This window comes from Oreochromis niloticus, linkage group LG7 (assembly GCF_001858045.2).
Source record: "Oreochromis niloticus isolate F11D_XX linkage group LG7, O_niloticus_UMD_NMBU, whole genome shotgun sequence".
In the NCBI taxonomy this organism is placed as follows: domain Eukaryota; kingdom Metazoa; phylum Chordata; class Actinopteri; order Cichliformes; family Cichlidae; genus Oreochromis; species Oreochromis niloticus.
In genome coordinates, this window is record NC_031972.2 from 29,912,407 (window position 1) to 29,934,168 (window position 21,762).

At 39.9% G+C, this 21,762-nt stretch overlaps 1 protein-coding gene across 4 annotated transcripts; it reads left to right on the forward strand.

Moving 5' to 3' along the window:
* Positions 1 to 742: 742 nt before the first annotated feature.
* On the forward strand, positions 743 to 21,756 carry gsna (gelsolin a). Of its 4 annotated transcripts, XM_005470404.4 has the most exons (18): positions 763 to 899; positions 1,307 to 1,383; positions 8,618 to 8,814; positions 10,815 to 10,969; positions 11,505 to 11,666; positions 11,755 to 11,904; positions 11,984 to 12,073; positions 13,606 to 13,738; positions 14,064 to 14,368; positions 14,540 to 14,673; positions 15,327 to 15,417; positions 15,641 to 15,667; positions 17,189 to 17,359; positions 17,819 to 17,993; positions 20,082 to 20,203; positions 20,399 to 20,476; positions 20,596 to 20,656; positions 20,942 to 21,756. In XM_005470404.4, the coding sequence occupies exons 3-18, from the start codon at positions 8,619 to 8,621 to the stop codon at positions 21,109 to 21,111; spliced, it is 2,220 nt and encodes a 739-aa protein (XP_005470461.1). In that variant the 5' UTR covers positions 763 to 899; positions 1,307 to 1,383; position 8,618; the 3' UTR covers positions 21,112 to 21,756. The 4 variants fall into 4 exon arrangements, with proteins under 4 accessions (XP_005470460.1, XP_003440148.1, XP_025764900.1 ...); XM_005470403.4 differs by lacking the exon at positions 1,307 to 1,383 and having other exon boundaries at positions 743 to 899; XM_025909115.1 differs by lacking the exon at positions 1,307 to 1,383 and having other exon boundaries at positions 758 to 899; positions 8,563 to 8,814.
* Positions 21,757 to 21,762: the final 6 nt, after the last annotated feature.

The window sequence follows — 21,762 nt, forward strand, 5'->3', positions numbered from 1 at the left end:
ACTGGAGCACTTCTTGAACTTCTGACAAATCAAAAACAAAAGAAATCAAATATAAATTTTCACATTTGAATTTTAATTTGTAATATTTTTTTGCTACATCCAGCATTTTATTTATTTATCTATTCATTTAGTTAGTTTGTTAGTTATTTGCAGTTTATTGACGAAATCTGTGCATTTTATTCTTTTTTTTTCCTGAAAAAATAACCACACTGATGATGTAGAAGTCTCAAAAACATACGTATCAAATGTGACACTTTTTGCCAGTTAGGTGACTAAAAACTAGCCTGCTCTTTGCTTTTTAGGCCACAAGAGGGCCATTGATGAGCTTTTATTAGTAGGATAGGTAATAGTATGGTAGTATAGTAGTACCAGACAGGGGCAGTGTTGTTTAAGAAGCCCTCTCCTGAACGAAGACTGAGTCGTGGCCGGAAGTTACAGTTGTGGCAGAGATTCATAATACCCGTCGCAAAATATAAATAAGAATAAAAATGAAATAAAAACAAACTGTCTCACATACACGCACACAAAACCAATCAACCAAACAAAAACACCTTTGTAAGCTGTTGTTGTTGTTTTTTCTTTCTTAAAAAATAAAATAAAAATAAAAATAATTAAAATAGCCAAGCCAGTCCTGAACCCCTAAATATGTAAGCAGCTATTACTTGTACCGGTTATTCTGTGCATCTTGTCCCAGCTACATTATACATAGACAGACAGACAGATATGCAGCAGGCGGTGCAGCAGACAGGCGGAGAGGGTGTGTCATATAGTGCGTCCCGGGCCAGAACCATAAAAAGCGGCTTTGCGCTCTGCTGAACTACCGACTCTGTGCTCCTGCTGCAGCTCAGGTCCACACCCGTCCGTCCGTTATAGCCCCAGATCACAACCTCCGCGTTCAGGTAAGGCTCGTGTTATTAACCCACGTTATTCGAAGAAAATATGTAGCCTGACGCACAGATTGCAGGACGGTAATTTGGTGCGTTATTTAACGCCCGTTCTGTTTGGATTATAGGTTTAACAGAGAGAGACTAAACTACGTGGTGAAATTACGGTTTTTGTTGTACTTTAACCAATATTCTTCTTATCTAATAAATAGAAAAAGTGCTAAACTTAGCTTTTAATTAGCTATAATGCAAGGCAGTGTTGCCATTTAAGGACAAGTCGACGGAAACCCCGAATGATCCCTGAAAACGCAGTGTGGATAAAGACTGACGTCACACTCTGTCTGACTGTATTCAGAGTGACTTTCATGATGTGATGCAAAAACCCAAACAACATGTTACTATAGAAACATTCTGTTTTTCAGGATCTGTGGTAGAAACTGTGAGATTCTACCTAGCAGCTATGTATCCTAAAGCTGGGGTGTCAAACATATGACCAAAGGTTGGTTGTTGCAAAGCATGAAAATTACAGAAACCAATTAACAATTTGAGTTTTATTAATAAAGTGCACCGTTATTCGTGGTGTAGCTAACATCACTACACACAAATGCAGTATTATACAAAAAGTTTTACTGGTCTTAGATTAAAATGGGTTATGTGTCACCCATGGACTAAACTGAGTGTACCATTCTGTTCTAAACACTAATTACTGTGGTTGTGGTTGCCACAGAAATAACCAAACAGTTATGAGCAGATCTGTCACAACATCCTCTTCGTGACAGTTGTAGCGAGCATATACTGAGTGCATCAGACTGTATGATGTGTGCAAAAGTTAGAAAGAACTGAGTCAGCTCCTCACTTCAGAGATTAAGTGGTGTCTGAACTAAACCCTACTTCAAATTTATACGCCTTAAACAACAGTGTGCATGTTTTCTTTAGAGCTCATATGGGTAACAACAAGAATGGGTGCATGCCAAGTTGTGGTCAGAAGTTTACATACACTTATCACGGGCATGAATGTCATGGTAATATTGGGCTATTAGTGACGTCTTTGAACTGTTCTTTTTCCAGGGTGGAATGATTGTACAACATACATCTTTAATAACATTCAAAAGCAAGAATTGGGTGCACAAGTTTGAATTTATTTTGGATTTTCTTTACTGCACACAGAGTCAAAAGTATATATACTGGTTCAAATATATATGTACACTCACTAATATTTGGCTAAATATCCCTTAGTAAGTTGCACCTTGACCAGATGTATTTGGTAGCCATCAACAAGCTTCTGGCAAAATTCTGGCTGGATTGACCAATACTCAGAACAATGGGAAAGTCCAAGGAACTCAGTGAAGATCTAAAACAGAGCATTGTAGATTTACACAAGTTGGGAAAGTCTTTTGGAGCTATTTCTAAAGAACTACAAATTCCAAGATCATCTGTTCAAACAATTGTACGTAAGTAAAAGTTACTCGGATGTGTCACCACTTTGCCGAGGTCTGGAAGAAGACCCAAACTGTCGCCGTCAGATGAAAGGAAATTAGTTCAGATGTTCATGAATAACTCAGGACCCACCAGTTCATGGCAGGTTCAAGCCTGCCATGAACTGGAAACTGCTGGTACACCAGCATCACTGTCCACTGTGAGACGAGTTTTACATCGCCATGGACTGACCAGGGGCCAACCAAGAAAGAAGCCCCTGCTCCAAAATCGACGGCTTCAAGCTCCATTGAAACTTGCAAGAACACGGTACCAATTGTCAAGCATGGTGGTGGTAGCATCACCAGTGGGGCTGTTTTGCTGTCAGTAGTGTTGGTACATTGCAGGAAATGGAGGGAATAATGAAGAAAGAAGATTATCTCTAAATTCTTCAACTTCACCTCAAATCAACAGCTAGACAATTGTAATGTGGACACAGTTGGATGTTTCATCAGGACAATTGCTCCCAAACACACATGAAAACTGGTTTTGGAATGGATAAAACAGGCTAATGTTAATCTTTGTACAGTCTTATTTTGTACAATAGATCATAAACATTTTATTTGTACTCAGAAATCATTTCATTGTGAAATTATTAGTGCTGTCAGCGTTAATCTCGTTAAAATGACGTTGATGCCATAACCGCGTTAATGCAGATCGCCCCAGGGGCTGCACGGGGCTAACGCGTTAACGAGCTAACCGCGTTGACGCCATGCAGCCCTCGCACGGAGCGAACTGCGTTAACTCGCTAACAGAGATTTGCCGCGTTAATGTGGTTATGGCGTTAACGTAATTTAACAAGATTAAAGCTGACAGCACTAGAAATTATATATTGTATATCAAACTTTTAACATAATCTTTAACGAGAGTACCGTGTGTCTTTGTCATAGCAGAGCACCTTTGTATGCTAAATCTGCAGCTCCCGTCAAAGTAAGAGTGTCCCAACTCCTGAAAGTGTGTGATACTTATAACTCATTGCAAACATGAACTCAATTAACAATTAATAACACTGTTAAGATAAGCAGGAGTGGATATTTTACCTGTGTAAAATAAAGGTCCTGTGAGATTTGATAGAAATTACACATTCCGGCCTGCCCCTTTCAGTAGGATTAAAGTAAAATAATTTCTATAGCAGTTTTAATATTATAATTTAGCACTCAGTCTGCTTTGTTGAGGCTCAAAACCAATAGAAAAAGACAACCTCTTATGTCAGAAAAGGCTGAGAGAGCTGTAAGCTGCTAAGTTAAGACAACCTGGCAGACTGACCCTGCATGAAAAATGAGAGCATGTCTCATGTTTTTAAATATCCATTTCCTTACCAGCTGCCTCTTGTGGTCATGCAGTCTAGTATTGACTATTGTCCCAATCTTTACAAAGTTGAGATTGTGTGTCAGTGTTGTAAAGCATTGCTATGGTGGCTATGGATGGATGTTTGGCATTCAGTCACCACAAAATTCTATTTTATGATTTGACTGTCAAATGAATCAAACTGGACTAGGGATATCTAGACTGCCTTCAACCACAAGTTTAGATATATGTATTTTTATAAAATATTTTTTTAATGCCATTTAAATTAGACTTGTGAAAAACAAAGTACATGATCATCATTGTATATATGTGAATACACCCCAAGCCCCAGAAGCTAGTCTTGTCCCATTAAGCAGCATTGACTTCTTGTAAGTCTTGTGTGTAGCTCACATTGGCTTCTGATTTTTTTAAACGTGCAAGGTTCTCGTAGTTCTTCCTCTAACTCTCCAATTATTAGCTTTGAATGATTTCATGGTGGATGTAATTATGTTTGTAGGATCATTAATCTAACGGTCAGCTTGCTTTTTAACTTCAGCTTTCTGCCTCACGTTATCTTTGGGTACTTTAAGTACATAGATGAACGAATGACTGCAAACTGCCAAGTTCCCGAGGCAGCACTGCAATCCCAATCATAATGACTTCTCTACAACTGATACATAAAGCAAACATTTTACTGTAGTTTTCTTTTGTTACTGTGAAATTGACTACACAATATCAGGGATTTTCCTGTTTAAAAGTCTAAAATTGCCATTGTTTGGGGCCATAATTCAAAAAGAAAGTAGTGTGTAACACATAAGTAACATTACTTGTTACTTAATTACTCACTGGAGAACTCACTTCATATGCCACATACAGAGTGAAATCCCATCTTTAAAACTTTCTGCACATTACATGAGAAAAGAAGTGGTTACAGAGTTTCAGCTATGGCTACTCACATATTGATTGTTCCTGAAATAAGTTTCTCATATCCTTTGACAGCCATCCATAAATCAGTGAGGTTATTTACAAAGTCATAAACAGCCATTTTGATTCTCTTTGTCTTACACAGTGTCAACAGATGGGAGGGAAGCAGAGTGGCTATTACAGAGTCTGTACAGAGTATTATCTGATGTGTCCTGAGCAAGCTACATGGCAGCTCAGCAGCTTTGAAGAGGCTGAAAGTGGCATGCATGGAGGAAATGAGTCACCAGAACCCCCCCCCCCACACACACACACCATTCCTGAAGGAGGAATATTGTTTTATTTGGGAGAAACTCAGGAATGATATGCTGCCTTGGCCCCAGAAAATCAAGATTTTCCAGATAACACTATTTTGAGTTTGTTTTTGGAGAATGGACACCAGCAGACAAATCACAAGGGCTTATGTAACAGTTTATTTCTTGTCATATGAATCCAATGCTGTGACCTGCACAAGTTTCGAGTTTTCACTCAGGCCTCAAGCGAAGGCAGACACAAAAGAGAGGTTGGTGAGGAATGGGGGAGGGGATCAGATAACTGGAGCTGGAATGAGCTCTCATTCCCTGTTTGTTAGGAGGCGAATGGGTGGTGGGTGGGTCCACAGATGAGGGGGTACAAACTGACTGAATGCCAGTGTGCGGCTAGTAGCAGATGCCTCCCTTCTTCAGCATGCCTGTGACTGACCACAGGTCATGTGACCAGTTCTATTTAGGCTGTGTTGAGTCAACAAACCACCGTTCCTTGAGTCACTTTATCCAGTGTGAAGCAACCCTGAATAGTGAATGGTTGTTTTAGTCAGCTGCTGCCCCTCATACAAGCAAAAACATTTTTGTATTTGTAAGAGTCTTATTGTGCCTTAAACTTCATTCTCTAACCTTTTCTACGTGTAAGTTTTCGTCTTCTTTTTTTCCCCCATTACTGGCTTTGATTCTTCAAAGGTTGCTCAGATGCTGAGTGTATCCCCTCTGATGTTTGCTTTATTAAGTCAGAGACTGTACCTAACTCTAGGATGAAACAGCTCTGATGTGCAGGAGACAAGACAGAACATTTTTCTCCATCAGAGGAGAAGATCACAGTCACAGCCAGTCATGTTTATTTAGTGCCACAGAGATGATCATCTTCAGAATATGAAGCTGCACAGAAGTGATACTGTCTTTTCCACGAGTGGTATGTTTAAGAGGGAAGTTAGCTTACTCAGCAGCTACTAAATGAAAACCCTTCAGTTGTTAAGGAAACCTAGCTTTGTTTTCAGGTATGTTTTTGAGAATGTGATTTAGAGGTAATTTCTCATGAAACTTGCACCCTCTACACAAGAATATTAAATGATTGTGTAATGGCCAGCTTGGGGTAAAATTATTCCCTTTACTGCTTGATTTCAAATTAAAGTGAAGCTGTTTGCAGATTTCTGGGTATGTTGGTTTCATTAAAGAAATGCTGTAGCATTGCACCTGATTTATTACCAGCTGCACAGTGTTATTGTATCTTCACCACAGTGTTTTGCTAGTTGCCAGGATATTCAGGAAGTAGCCATCTTGGGAGGATGTGGTTGCTTCTTCACTTAGATGACTTTTAAAAATATATAATTGCAAAATATGAATCATCAGATGTGTTTTGGGGATGCTATCTGGGCTCACTGATATAATAAAAATAGCTCTAAGAAATAACCAAACCTTTTTTTGGAGGGAAATATCACTTATTTTCTTCTTTTTCAACCTTTAGATGACCTGGCAACAAGGTGATGATTAGCTGCTTAGCATAAAGAAAAGAGACAAGCTTGGCTCTGTGCTATAGTAAGTTTATGAAACACTGGGAAAGTGTTAAAAGAAAAATTTGAGGTTTTAGAGGGGGTGTTACAGCCTCTGGGGGTACTGGAAAACCTCAGTGTGGGAATAAGTCATCAGGAAGTTACAACGCCCTGCATTTTTAATTTCGTCAGAGCTAAGCTAGCTCCTTCCATTGCTTTAGATATTCATGCTAGGCCAGGATTCAACATGCTACATGGAAGTGGTAGCTGTCTGAACCTCTCATCTAGCTCTCCAAAAAAGTTGCAAACCTTTAGCTTTTCCTGTGATATTTATGGAAATAAAGCAAGAACGCATTCAAAAGGTACTGATGATATACAGTCTCACGATATAGCCTGAACAACAGCATTGCAGAAACTATTAAACTCAAAAGTTTTGTTATGTAAAGGCTGAACTGTGTCAGTTTGACATTCCAGACCACAGCAATAGACCTAAATAGGAATTCAGTAGGAAATTTGGCTGGCTCGCGTTTGACAGCTTAAGTGGAAAGACTGAGGTTAGCCCATGTGGTGATCCAAGACAGATAAAATCCAAATTAGAAATTGTTTCTTGGTCACTTTTGTTGTGAAATTGTTATGAAAACTCTCTACACTGTTTTTTATCAAATAAAACATATGAGAACTTTAGTCTACAGTATATATATGATGACCCAAGCCACTAATTCTTCAGAACCCTTATGTGTGTTGAGGCTTTCAGAAACTGGCTATTCAACATTGGTATTGTTAGTTAATTCTTCTTATGTGGCTAAAGGGGAAATCTACAAGGACCGTGTATAATGCCGTGATGGCATCGCCTCATGGCTTCAGATCTTTCCCGTCCAGCCAAACCTGTGTGTAGTCATGGAAGGTCAGATGGTGCCTGACCTCGTATGACTCCAGGAAGCTTCTGTTTTGACTGCATGTGTTTCACTGTGAAATTATCCGCCTGCTTTTCCATCTCAAACCATTCCTTAGCTACAAAGTAATGTGCACTGAGTCTGACATAAGAAGAGAGCACAGATGGGGGGAAAGAAGCCCCACATTTGTTGGCCTGGTTGCATGAATTTGGAGCCACTTTCCTCTTCCCGGGTCAATAGCAGATTCCTGCCATGTTTGTGGGCAGACGCCTGCCTAGAAGAATGGCCGATTCTTGCTTCAGTGTGCATGCAAATTGAAAGGCAGTACATGAGCAGCATTCCTGTGGAAAACTAGGTTCTGTGTTCGTTTTGAACTGCATGAACTCTAGTTTATACAGTTTTATAACATCTAAACTTGATATTGTAGTTTGGATTAGAGCACTACTCCACTCCACTGCACAAAAAATGTTATCTCTGTAGTGTTTACTGTCGTAACAAGCAGCTGGTACAGGATGTTGTGACTGTGTGGGCTGCTGATCTTTACTGCAGAATTTGTAGCATCATTTTTTTAATTATTGCCTCGTGGTATGAATTGTGTTGTTGGCATTAGAAATTTTTACCCAAACAACAAAACAGCTGCAAAAAGTGAAAAACTGTTCAAATTTTACCCACATTTTTTTTTAAACAGGATGCCCCGCTCTCATTTTAGGATCTGAGACATCCGCTCACACGTTCCAGAAGGCAGTAGGCGGTAATCTAGTGTAGCACAGGCACCTACTTGAAACTGTTTGTGGGTGGCATTATGTCAGATCTGAATGAATGGGTCTATGTGTGTGTCTGTGTGTGTGTTTATGATTGGACAGATGTCTCTGAGCAGATTTGTCCACTATGTAGTTATCTAAAGACACACTTAAAGGCTTTTTAAACCCCTGGTTGCAGTATATACAAATAGACAGTTATACAGAAACACAGAAGTGTTTCTTTTGCCACCATCACTAACAGTTTATGATGATAACTATGAGTCATAACTGCCATGGCTTCCTCACGCTGCTCTCTAGAGGAAATACCCCGAGCACAGTGGATGAATCACTCTGCTCTGTATTAATACTTAACTAGAACAAAACTTTATCTTTATATTCATGGCAACCACTGAGCTTTAAGGGGAGTGGCTTTTATAGCTCTCATGTGGGCAGTGTCTGCCTCACTTTTTAAAGTTATTACAACCTCTGCAAGTTTTATTGGTGCAGTAGCCTTTTGACCAACTAAGTTTATTGTTTAGCTCATTGACCTGTATTTCTTTTAGGCCTGTGCAGTAGCAACAGCCCTTAATTTAAGGTCTGTGACTTCCTTGCATGCAGGATGGCAGCGCACCACCCAGAATTTGAGCAAGCTGGACAGCAGCCAGGCCTCCAGGTGTGGAGGGTGGAGAACTTTGACCTAGTGCCTGTCCCTGAGAACCTGCACGGGGGATTTTACACCGGAGATGCTTACCTCATCCTCAATACTATCAAACAGCGCTCCGGGAGCCTGCAGTACGACCTCCACTTCTGGTTGGGTGAGTGCTGTGAAAGGGAAATGATCTCTGGGTTATTACTCAGAGTGACCATTTTAACTGGAGGGGATACCATACAGTGCAAATGTGCAATTGTATTCAAATGTGAAAGTAAACAGCGAATAATTACAGGTCACACTGAGACTGAGCACAAAACCCCTAGTAGCACATGGGAGAAATGCCTTTTTGTATTTGTTTCCATTGTGATGTGGCAAAAAATAAAGATGATCTCAGTTTTCCAGTGTGATCTTGTTTGACTTGCAAAGCAGATGAGGAACAGTACGAGGATGAAGGCCCTGGAAAATAATTTTGCCCGTTGTTGGAGAGGAGAGGTGGAGAGGCTGAAACTAGTCAGGACAGTGAGTCATGTGCCATAAAGCAACAGAAAACCACATGGCTCATGGGCAAACACTTTTATCAGATAATAAAGAGTACTATATCATTTCTATCAGATTGTGAAACGAATGAGGATTGGTGTTTAATAGTAGATGTTTTTTTCATGCAACCTAATAAGGACTTTGGCCAGACTAATATGCAACTAAATTTAAGATATTCTCAGTGGCAAGTGAAGTATGGAGATCCCTAAAAAAGCTGATTCTTGTAAAAGATGACCTTTTAAGCTAAGGTATTAGTGAACATGAGTTTGAGCTCAATAACAATTCATAAACAGGATTATTATGAAAAGAATTTTACTTTATTGCATATTTAAAATTATACATGGTTTTTGGAGAGGAGGTCAGCCCAATGTTAGTGAGTAGAAGGTGAGCACAGGCGACCAGGCAATCTTGGCCAGAGTTGAAAGCTGAAGTAGGAAGAGGAAATAAGGTGAGAGGCAGGTCAGCCAAAGAAGAATGTGACAGGTGGAGCCGCCCTGCAGATAATTGGTTTTGAATACCACGTGAAGACCTGGTGCACAGGTGCACAGGAAAATAAAGTCCTGGAAACTGAAATACCTGGAAGCGAGAACTAAAACGTAGCCTGACTGCATGCTATGAGAAATTTGCCTGTTAAATTACAGTACAGTACAGTACTGGCAGCTAGATGTTTCAGCTGTTATCTGCCACTAGTTACTATAACATTTACATAACGAAAGAAGGATCTGCTGTATAGATTACAGGTTTCACTTTATAACACAATTAGCTCCTACAATACATAATATTCATAGAGATTTTATGATTTTACGACAAAGCTCCACATCTCCATCTACAGCAAGAAAAATCAATCACTGATCATATTGTAAAAAACACACCTTTACCAGTATTCACAAAGAATTTGCTGTGCAAAGTCTTGTATTTTTACAGGAGTTTGGTATAACCATTTACTATTTGGCACTATCATTTAGGATGCCGAGAATAATTACTATAAAAATAGAATAAAATACTGTACAAATAGAATAAAATGCTTTGTTAAGTAGGGAAAATGGGGAAAATTGCCCTGTCTCCCTCATGTGCACATTGCACATGAGGGAGACAGGACGAAAGTTATAACTGTGTATTGGATGTGTCCAAACCAACATTGATGTTCTGGTAAGATAATCATCTTAATTACCAAATATGAGGACAAAACATTCATTTCCAATTTCAAATCCCAGTTAGTTGTTACTGTTTGTATTTGTGTTGTTTGTGTTGGTACTTATAATGGGAAATGGGTATTACTAGGTAAAGCATTATTTACACTGCTGAGTCAGATTATTAATTTTATTTTGTTTTCGTAAGCTTGATTGATCTTGGCAAAAAGAGTTTACCAATAAACAGGATGTGATGTAATCCACCCACATGCTGATGGACTACACTGTGTGCCCATAAATAGAACAATGTTACATGTATTAATATGTGTGGCTGGGCTCTGACCCGCTGCTGCTCTTACATATTGATCTCTTAACTCACTTCAGTCCTCACTGGGAGAACTGGTCAGACACAAAATATGGCTAACCGGGTTATTTTTCAGCAGAAATGTGAGGGCCGGATTTAAGATGGATCCCTTCTTTGGTTTCTCTCGCACAGGTGATTTCTGCACCCAGGATGAGAGCGGCTCAGCAGCCATCTTTACGGTCCAAATGGACGATTTCCTCGGGGGGAAACCCATCCAGTACCGTGAGGTGCAGGGACACGAGTCCAAAACCTTTCTGGGCTACTTCAAATCTGGAATCAAATACATGGTAAGATGTCACTGTTGAACTAGCAGAAACATTTGAATTTACCTAAGAGGAATATGAGACATGATTAGAGGTGTGTGTTTCCTTTATGTTTTTTGATGCTTTTAAAACTCATGTAAAGAAATACTTTATATTTATCACGTTTTGAAACAGAATCTCAGTTCCTTTATTCGTTCACTGTTACATGAAACAGCTGCTGTAAATTTAGATGTTTCACACGCATAGAAACAAATCGCTCTTGGGGTCCCCCTAGTTGGCTCCATAGTATACTGTAAGATGCAAAAATACAAAATTTGATCATTTTGATAAGGGTTCAAGCTGTGTAAGTGAAATATTGATATATGAGGATTTTTCTATACAGTTTCTATGTGCAAGTACATTTTTGCAACAGATGTGTCAAGAGGGCAGTAAATTTGAGGAGAGAACAAGGCTCAAAATAACATTTTATTTTTTCATATTTCACTTACTTACAGTTGGAGTGACTTTACTTTCATTTATTTATTTTATTTCACTTTTAAATGCGACGCTCATGTTGCAGAAAGGAGGTGTGGCGTCTGGTTTCAAGCACGTTGTCACCAATGAGGTGTCGGTGCAGCGAGTGCTCCAGATTAAAGGACGCCGCGTGGTCAGGGCAACGGAGGTGCCGGTCAGCTGGGACAGCTTCAACACGGGAGACTGTTTCATCCTGGACCTGGGAGATGTAAATCTTATACATAGATCTTATCTTAAAAAATGACTTGTAAAAGCTCTTCTTCATTCAATCCACTGTCCTTCCTTTCACCCCACAGGAGATTTACCAGTGGTGTGGCTCCCAGAGCAACCGCTTTGAGAAGCTGAAGGCTACTCAGGTTGCCAAGGGGATCCGTGATAATGAGCGCAGCGGGAGGTCTCGAGTTTATGTCTGCGATGAGGGCGTGGAGAGAGAGAAGATCATAGAGGTGCGATCAGTGCATTATGAGATCAAATTTAGGTCTTCAGGCGTCGCTTTTTTATTAAAATCTCTGCCTCTGTCCTCAGGTGTTAGGTCCCAAACCAGATCTGCCAGCTGGAGACTCGGATGACATCAAAGTTGATGCTTCAAACAGGATGAGGGCTAAACTCTACAAGGTCAGAGCATGGATGTGTTAAGAAAAAAACAACAACACAGAAACAAACATGGCGTTCACTCACTTAAAAACGTGCCTGGCACATGAGCAAGGAAAGTTTTTGTTCCTGTGAGTTTGTGCAAAGGCTGATTATGTGGCGTCTTCAACATAAAAAATGTTGGTTGCTAGAAATGGGCCTCTAAACACCAATACAGAAACATCATTATAAAAAAATAATGAAGTTATTTATGATGAATTAATATATTAATCATTGATTGTCAACAACAACAATTTACAAGTGACCCCAAACGTTTTAGTTTAGTTCCAGAACGATGCACCCAAAGTACTAAAAAGTAAAGTAGATTAAAAAGATGTAATAAATGTTTTGTTTATTTTGCACATATATACACTCACACTTTATTAGGTACACCTATTCAACTGCTTATTAACACAAGTAATCAGGCAATCCTGAGAGCAGCTGAATGCATTTAGGCACGTAGACATGATTAAGATGACCTGCTGAAGCATCAGAATGAGAAAGAAAAAAAGATTTAAGTGACTTTAAACTTTAAATATGGCGGGTTTGTCCGAGTATTTCAGAAATTGCTGATCTGAGGCGATTTTCCCACTCAACCATCTCTATAGTTTACAGAGAGTGGTTTGAATAAGGGATAATGTTTGCGCTGAGAGAAAGGCAACAGTTACTCAAATAAGCACAACCAAAGTATGCAAAAGAGCATCTCTGAAAATACAGTATGTCAAATCTTGAAGCAGATGGGCTAGAGCAGCAGAAGATCACACCACAAAGCCACAGTATACCTGAGATATATTGCTGACAATTCTTTATTACTAGTGTACACATCAACTGATGACTGCTTCAAGTAGGGTAACATCCCATGTCAGAAAGCTCAAATCATCTCAAAGTGGTTTCTTGGGCAGGCCTCACTGTACCTCCACAGTCACCATCATGTGACGCTGTCATGCCAATCTATCTGCCAATAAATCTCTGAAGAATGTTTCCAGTATCTTGCTGAAACTGTGCTAAAAAGAATTAAGGCATTTCTGAGAGGAAAAAAACGTCCAAACCAGTAATAGGAAAGTGTACCTAATAAAGTGACTAGTGAGTGTAAATTGATATAGTCCAAAAATAAAAACTTCCTCTCAAGAATATACATTTAGATAATAATTAAGGTAAAGCTATAATGTGTTAGAGAGTAAGAAACATTTTGGGGGTTATTTTAGAAAAATATTAAACTATTTTTCTAAAATAACCCCACAAAATGTTTCCTACTACAGCCCCTTTTTTGTGATCATTCATCAGTTAAAATCTCTAAAAATATAAAGTAATGAGCGTCATATTTCTAAGATTCATAGAGTAAAATTGCCAGCTGACATCAATTAAGAGACGTATCTTTTATAAAACCCTTGCTCATATTTGCCTGGCTTAAAAGCCCAAGAGGAAGCAGCGTCTACAGCAGCCTTTCAATCTCCTGGAAAGCGGTACTTTTCCCTGCTTGGCAGCTCCTTCATCCTCCTTCCCATCCTCCCCTGCAGGTGTCCAACGCTACCGGAGCCATGTCGATTACTCTCGTGGCAGCAGAGAACCCTTTCGCTCAGAGCACCCTGGAGTCTGGTGACTGCTTTATCCTGGACCATGGCTCTGATGGAAAGATCTTTCTCTGGAAAGGTCAGTGCAGGGTGGTGCAGCGGACTCAAGAAATGGCTCTTGGCTGAGCTGCTTTTTTCCACTCTTGCAGACACCAGAGCTGTCTCATGTCGTTCTTAGCAAAAGTGCAAATACATGCATTTCACAAAAGTTAAACTATTTACCTTCTCGTTACCAACTCTTTTCAACTTTCAGAACTCTTTTGTAATATTTATAGTAGTGCGGAAGTCAATGCACCAAATGACCTTTCTCACCCAGGTTTAGAAATAATTTCTGGCCTCCTTTTTTGATTTTCAGTAACATTTCTCCATTTAGTTCTCCAGTATTTAATGTCTTTTCTCTTCAGGCAAAGACGCCAACATGGATGAGCGGAAAGCAGCGATGAAGGCAGCAGACGAATTCATCAAGAAGATGGGTTACCCCAAACACACGCAGGTCCAGATCCTGCCTGAGATGGGCGAGACGCCGCTCTTCAAGCAGTTCTTCAAAGACTGGCGCGATAAAGATCAGACCGTGGGCCTGGGCGTGGCCTACATCGCTAACAGCATCGCAAAGATTGAGAAGGTGCCTTTCGATGCCGCCACGCTACATGAATCCTCCGCCATGGCCGCCCAGCATGGCATGGTGGACGACGGCAGCGGAGAGAAACAGGTGGGGGTTTGTCATTCAACTTGTGATTATGTCTCAGATTTGCTTTCAGTGCTGTCTGTGTGTGTCATTACTTTCCATTCCAGTAGGGGGAGCAGGTGCACCTTGAAATCTACAGCCTACTAAATGTGTTTTTTTATTTTATTTTTTCCACGTTCTTTTTTTCCCTGTTAGATCTGGCGTATTGAGGGATCTGACAAAGTCCCAGTGGATCCATCCACTTATGGACAGTTCTATGGAGGAGACAGCTACATCATCCTTTACAACTACTCTCATGGAGGGCGCCAGGGACACGTCATCTACATGTGGTGAGACATAAATTTGTCAAGACTGTGGAACCATAATTAGAGTCTGTATCATAAAGTTAGGTGTCATCAGACTATAGCACTAAAATATAAGCAGCCGGCGTGGAGCTGGATTGTTATTTTTTTAGAAAATTATCAGGGTCTGATCAGATTTACTGATTCATAAGTAAACATTGAGGCTGAGGAGTCAGAAATAAATTTGTAGGTACATTACGTTTGTAAAGCACAAAGGGATTTCACATAGAAATTTATACATTATGAAGTTTTTATTATGCACTCATCGTATCCCCCCCCCTCAGAGCTAGTTCAGTCACTGGAGCTTAAACTTGTTGCCACAAATTTAAGTATCACTCATTCAATACTATAAAAAGGGGGATGTATTTTCTTTTGGTAGCACTGAATTTCATGTAATAGTCACTGGAAATAAACCAATCATAGTTCAGTTTTACACTTTTGTTTCACTGTGAAAAGTACGCAGAGGAAAGATTGAGAAGGTGTAAAGTTCAGAAAGTTCAGCGAGAGACACAAAGTTAATATATATTAGATTAATCACAGTCATAAATCTTATTGGTTGGGCTATAAGCATATGCCTTATCCAAGTCAGTTCCTCTTGTTATGTTTGAATGCTGAGCTGATAAACTCATCTTGTTTCGCAGGCAGGGAGCGGACTCCAGTCAGGATGAAATCGGGGCTTCTGCAATCCTCGGCGCACAGCTGGATGAAGAACTCGGCGGCGGTCCTGTGCAGGTACAAGATATTTTTCCTTTAGTGTGCTTCGTTTTTTTTTTTTTCCATATGCTTATATATTATTTGATCTTCCCTGTCATCAATGTCTCTGCTCACATCTGGCTTCCTTAGGACGTCCTGTCTGACTTTTACATCCTTTCACTGTGTTCCCTCTTCCTCATGGTTTCCGTGCTGCTGCTCATTTCCTCACTTGCTTGGTTTCTGGCCTTTTCTATCTCCTCAGGTTGTTGGTGCTCCTATAACCACTCAGGTATTTTCCCTTCATTCCTTCCCTGCTCCTCATCTTCACTAAGGGACTCATGTGTTTCATGTCCAGAGCCACAGACGAAATAGAACCAAAAGGACATATTCTCTCGATTCTCCCGTTCTTTATAATTACTGGAGGGTATTGTTTTATTCATTTTTGGGAAGTCCTTTCAGGTTTAGTGACTGTAATAATGAGCTAAAGTGAATTTAAAATGAAAACGACTTGTTGAAACACAAACAGGACATTCCACTGTGGAGTTTCATGGGAGGCTCCCTCCTTCCCTGTCGCCAGCTCGGTAGTATAAATAAGCCACACTACTTTTGTCCTTTGTCCTGAACTGATGTCACACCAACATTATGATGCTTAGCCTGTCTGTGAGGCCTAAATATTCATGAGTGGCTCTGAACTCATACGAGTCTTCGGTCATTCACTGCTCACTCCTCGTGTGTGCATGTACGGCCTTCTTATTGTCCGTGAGTTGTGGCATGACTCTGTGTTTGAATTTGTGTGTAGGAATCAGCAGCAGTCCCATTTTTTTGTCCTCATGTTCCTGATTCCTCATCTTGCAATTAGCAAAAACTTTTTGCATTTGCTCATCTGTCAAACTAAACTGAATCGCAGGCTGTACTTAAGGAAGGGCATAGCAAGCGTGATGTCACCTGTTGGTCAGGTTCTGACTTGAAGCCAGAGTTTGAGCTTTTCTTTCACCTGTGTCTCATTTGAGAAATCGCTCACATGGTAGGGACTTGTCAATCACAAGATGCATATGCTACATTAATTTACAAAATGAACATCATGTTATGTTACGTTGTCCAAAACCTTGTCAGGAAAGTTTCTACTCAGGTCATAGCAAAGTCCCAGTGGATCCAAAGTGAGGAGCAGTGCTGGTTTCTCATAGATTTTAGAGGCTTTTTTCACTAAGAGAAGTTGCCCCCTTCCATTTATTTATAGTCATATTCCCCTTCCATTTGAAGCCAAAAGCATCAAATGTCACATATTTGATGGAACCGCAGAACATAAAAAGGCATGTTGTCTTTCTCTGTTAAACGTCACGTAATACAAATAGTTTCTCCCTGTAAACTCATCAGTAAATATTTATCTCTGCTCTGTTTGCCCCAGCAAGCTCAGGATTAGTGTAATGTACAGTGCTTACTGAATTAGGGGAACCACTGACTGCAACAGCTCACAGCTATGACTAGTTATTACAAAAAACTGCAGACTGTTTTGGACATACCTTATTGTCTTCACCATGGTTACTAATATCACAGATCTCACTCTCACCTCAGGGTATGGCATGATTTGGCTCTGTGCTGCCATCTTGCGTCAGTAGTAGGAACTGCTGCAGACTTTTTTTCCACACCTTGTTGATGCATATTTCACAGGACACAATTAGGGAGGATGTGTCTGCAGTGATTTGGTAGCACCACTTGTAACATCAAAATGCACGAGGCATTTTTCGATATGAATTACTGTGACAACAACTTCATTAGATGCAGAGATTTAATGTCGGTATTTGTGTATCAGGTGAGGGTGGTGCAGGGGAAAGAGCCGGCCCATTTGATGAGTCTGTTTGGAGGAAAGCCCATGATTGTGTACAAGGGAGGAACGTCCAGAGAAGGAGGTCAGTCCGCTCCAGCTGAGACTCGACTCTTCCAGGTGCGCGCCAACTCTGCAGGACACACACGAGCTGTAGAGGTAAGAGGAAACGTCTCATTCATTACCTGAATTTAATCATTCCTCGATTATTTTATTTTTTTCTTCTCTCTTTTGCAAAGCAGTTTCTAACAGATTTCTGAATTATTTGTGTTCTAGTCTAATAAATGTGTTAAGCGCTGTCCATTAACAATGAACTAACAATTAGAGGTTTTAAAGGAAAGCAGAAGCACATGATACTTGAAGTTTTTTTTAAGTATTCAGTAAACGGTTTAAGGGTATTTAAGAGGAAAAGGAAAAAAAATTGCATAGTAAGAATGGAAAACACCGATGTCCTTTCCTTTAAAATATCCTCTCGAGTTGTTGTTAGAGGGCATAAAATGTCAAATAAAGCATTATGCTAGCATGAATATTGGTAAAAATGAAAAACCACCAACACTTAAAAAGGTCACCGTACAACAGCTCCTCATGATAACTTGCAATATCTCTGTTTCTATGCAGCTTGACGCACAGGCATCCAACCTAAACTCCAATGATGCTTTTATTCTGGTGACCCCCGGCGGCTCCTTCCTGTGGGTGGGAGTGGGTGCCAGCGACACAGAGAAGCAGGGAGCTCAGCAGCTGTGTGACATCCTGGGTGTGTCTGTCTCAGAGCTGTCCGAGGGAGGAGAGAGCGGTGAGGAAACAGGATAAACACAGCTACCTCCACTATCATTTTCTCTCCTTTATTTTATTTTTTTGCTGCATTTAAGTCAAGCTGAAACCCAACAGCTGTTAACAAACTCAGAGCTGTGTCTGTGTCAGCTACAACGTGTGGTCTGGCTGTTAAAATAGCGCTTTAATGCGAGGCTAAATAGCTCCCTTTTTGTATTTTGGCTAAGCGCTTATGTTCATCCATATTGAAACAAAGCAGACTTGATTGCATCACCCCTTCTGATGTTGTCAGAAGTCTTGTTATTTGCTTTCCAAGCTCAAGAAGAAGAAACTCCCTGCTAACAGTTTCACATATAAAAACACCTCAGGCTACAACATAACAGATTCAATTTTTCATAAACACCCTACTTTTGAGGACTGGCCTCGGCTGGGGCCTCGCAAAAGACAAACGAGAAATTCACCATTTTATTTCTGATGGTGGAAAAGATTTTCTATTCAAAATTGATGCTGTACTGTGCAGGTATCTGCTGTTTCACAGACGCTGGTTGCAAATTTACATTTACACTTTGTTTTATTTTGCTTTATTTTACCCTTAAAGGTGCTCTAACAATAATTTTGTATATTAAAAATTGATTAAATAGCTGTATAGCTGGAAGGGCAACAATAATTGTAACAAAAACTACACAATATTGCAAACACCTCAGCAGGTCCATTAAGCTTTTAGCTCCTGGTTTGTTTCATTCTTTATATATGTTTACAGGTATTATATATTTTTTTTCTCTATGGCAGGTGATGCAACAGCACTGACATTTTCAGTGCTCTTATCTTTCCTTTAAACCACTGCTCACTTCACGAAAACCACTAGTTTCCACATGGGCAAAATAAAATGAATAAATAGCAAAATAAGGTTGCCCAAGTAAAGTCTATGTGTGGGGAAACACTGCAAGTGCACTCACCAGACACTTTATTAGGTACACCTATTCAACTGGTTGTTAATGCAGATATTTAATCAACCAATCACCCGACAGCAACTCAGTGCATAAAGGCATGAAAGCATGGTCAAGATGACGTGTTGGAATTTGAAGCGAGCGCCAGGATTGGGGAGAAATGGGATTTAAGTGCCAGACTGGCTGATCTGAAATTTTCAGAACACATGCACATTTTCCCACATGCACATCTCTACAGTCAACAAATAGAGAATAGGGGGAAAAAAATTCCATTGAGGAGCAGTTCTCAAATGCCTCGCTGTTGTCAGAAGAGAATAACCAGGCTGATTTGAGCTGATAGGAAGGCAACAGTAACTGACATAACCACTCGTCAAAATCAAGTTATGCAGAATCCCAATACAGATGTGGAGTTGACAGTTGTTTTAGTGTAGAAATATTACTTTAGGCTAATTTTATGCCAAACTGACAACATTTTCTAACGGAAGGTTTATGCAGCAAGAAATCAAGCTTCTTTTACATTTGTTATGCCCCCTAGTTCAATTCATGGGTTGTTATATATTTCATCAGAATGTGTGTCTTGTTTCTGTTGTCAAGTGTGTGGCCCTTCATTTAATGAATCTAAGTCAGTCTGGCCCTTTGCAGTTCTTAATAAACATACAGACAAGAATTTAGCAGTAGAATGACACATATTTTTCTCAGGATTTTGTACAAACCAAAAGGGAAAACGGAAAGGGTCTTTCATCAAACTGAAGCATAAATATAATGTATCTTTTCTCTTGGATACATGTAGGCAGCTGCTGTAACGACTTTATTATAGTGGGTGCGTTTTGCTTATCCCGCTACCTCTCAGTGCAAATAGAGGAATTAGTCCGGCTTCAGTGTGATGACAGTGAAATCACTGGAACATCTGTCTACTAACAGATACTTCTAGCAGTGACCTCAGTTAAAAATAGTGATAACCTGATAATGTAAACCAAGCATTTTGTTTTCTTCCCCATTAGACAGAACCAGGCTTACTTCCAGGTTTTATGCTAAACTAAAAACCTGATCTGGCTTTATACCAACAAAAAAGGAACAGATTTACCCAACTGTCAAACTATTGTTTTGCCCTCTTACAAATTCTGATGGTTGTGATAGCTTGAAGTGTTTCTGTCGTTTTACAGATCAGTTCTGGGAGGCTCTGGGTGGAAAGACCGAGTATCGTACCTCCACTAGACTCAAGGACAAGATGGATGCTCATCCACCCCGTCTCTTTGCTTGCTCCAATAAGACTGGAAACTTTATAGTACGTTTTCCTCTCCTGCTGAATTTGTTTTGTCCTGTTCTGACACGAGTTTTCAAGTCTTGGTATTGCATAAGCATGTGCAGGATGTCAAGAATATTTCAAAGTACCTGCTGAAAACAGTGCACTGTCTTTATTTATTTGTCTTTACGTGTACATGAAAATAAAGCCCCGTTAAATCTGTCTTCTCCTTCTCAGATTGAGGAGGTACCAGGTGAGATCACCCAAGATGACCTTGCCACTGATGATGTCATGATCTTGGACACCTGGGAGCAGGTAAAAAACAAGCTGACTGCCTTTGCTGTACTATTTGCATTCAGAGGAGAATCAGTGCCCACAAAAAGAGCAAACTCAACAATAAACCTTTATTTATTTACTTATTTATTTATTTTTAGGTGTTTGTCTGGATTGGAAATGAGGCCCAAGAAGAGGAGAAGACTGAAGCTATGGCATCTGGTGAGCAAATATGAGGAGAAAGAACAATGCCATGTGGAATAGGAGACAAGAAATACCGCTGGGACAATCGCAAATTAACTAACACAACATCAATCATTAGATCAAAAAATTAAAACTTAATCAAAAAACAGAATGTATTTATTTAAAAGACATCATAATTACTGATACATACATTAACAGCAAAGTGCTCCATAACTAGAGCAGCAGTGTCACCAAGAGTCAAAGCACAAAGCATTTTCTGCGACCCTTTTAATCCTTGTACTAATTCAAACTCGTCTTCCTCAGCGGTCCGTTACATCGAGACAGATCCGGCCAAGAGAGACCCGAGGACGCCCATCGTCAAAATCAAGCAGAGTTTCGAGCCGCCCACTTTCACTGGCTGGTTCCTGGGCTGGGACTACGACTACTGGACCACTGACCCTCTGGAGCGTGCTATGGCTGAACTGAGCATCTGAGCACTCCCTTATTCCCCACCTCTCTGCCTTGGCCTGTCACCATGCAGCAAGATTTTTTTTTTTAGCTACCCATGTGCCCTTTTCTTCTTTTTTAACGAATCACTGTTTTCTTTCACTTTGTCTCAAATGCTACTGTTGTGCCTTGAAACCAGTGAAATCAACCAGTACAAACAGAGCTTCAACAGATACACAGGCTTTCCTTTAGGATTTGCACTACATATAGCCTCAAACTACGACTCTCATTCAAGGCGATTTTCTCATGTTTGACAATAAAAACTTGTTTACTAGCAAAATATAACACACATAAAAGAAGACAGTTTAAAGTTTGGTTTTCCAGCAATATTACAAAAGCCACTGCCAAGAAAACAGCTTATAAAAAGCAATACAACCAATGCCTTAGAATGATTTCCTTGAGCTTACAGTAAGCTTGTTTTTTAAAGGGTACTGTCTTTATTGATGTTTTTGTACCTTTAGATGTTATATTTATTTTTTAAAATAAGGCCACAGATTCTCACCCAGGAAGCTTGTGTTCTGCTGCAGTGTCTTTTAGTGGAAAACTACTGCTTTGCTTCTTTATTAGCTTGCCTTTCTGTAGCAATTTCTAAGGTTTCCTGTAATCAATTCAATAAACCAAATTAAAATATACCAGCT

What these genes read in the sequence shown, in the direction of transcription:
- gsna (XM_005470403.4), top strand. Translation starts at nt 8,619, where the DNA reads ATGGCAGCGCACCACCCAGAATTTGAGCAAGCTGGACAGCAGCCAGGC. An exon ending in CGACCTCCACTTCTGGTTGG is followed by an intron (nt 8,815 to 10,814) that starts GTGAGTGCTGTG and finishes TCTCTCGCACAG; the next exon opens with GTGATTTCTGCACCCAGGAT. An exon ending in TGAGGGCTAAACTCTACAAG is followed by an intron (nt 12,074 to 13,605) that starts GTCAGAGCATGG and finishes CCTCCCCTGCAG; the next exon opens with GTGTCCAACGCTACCGGAGC.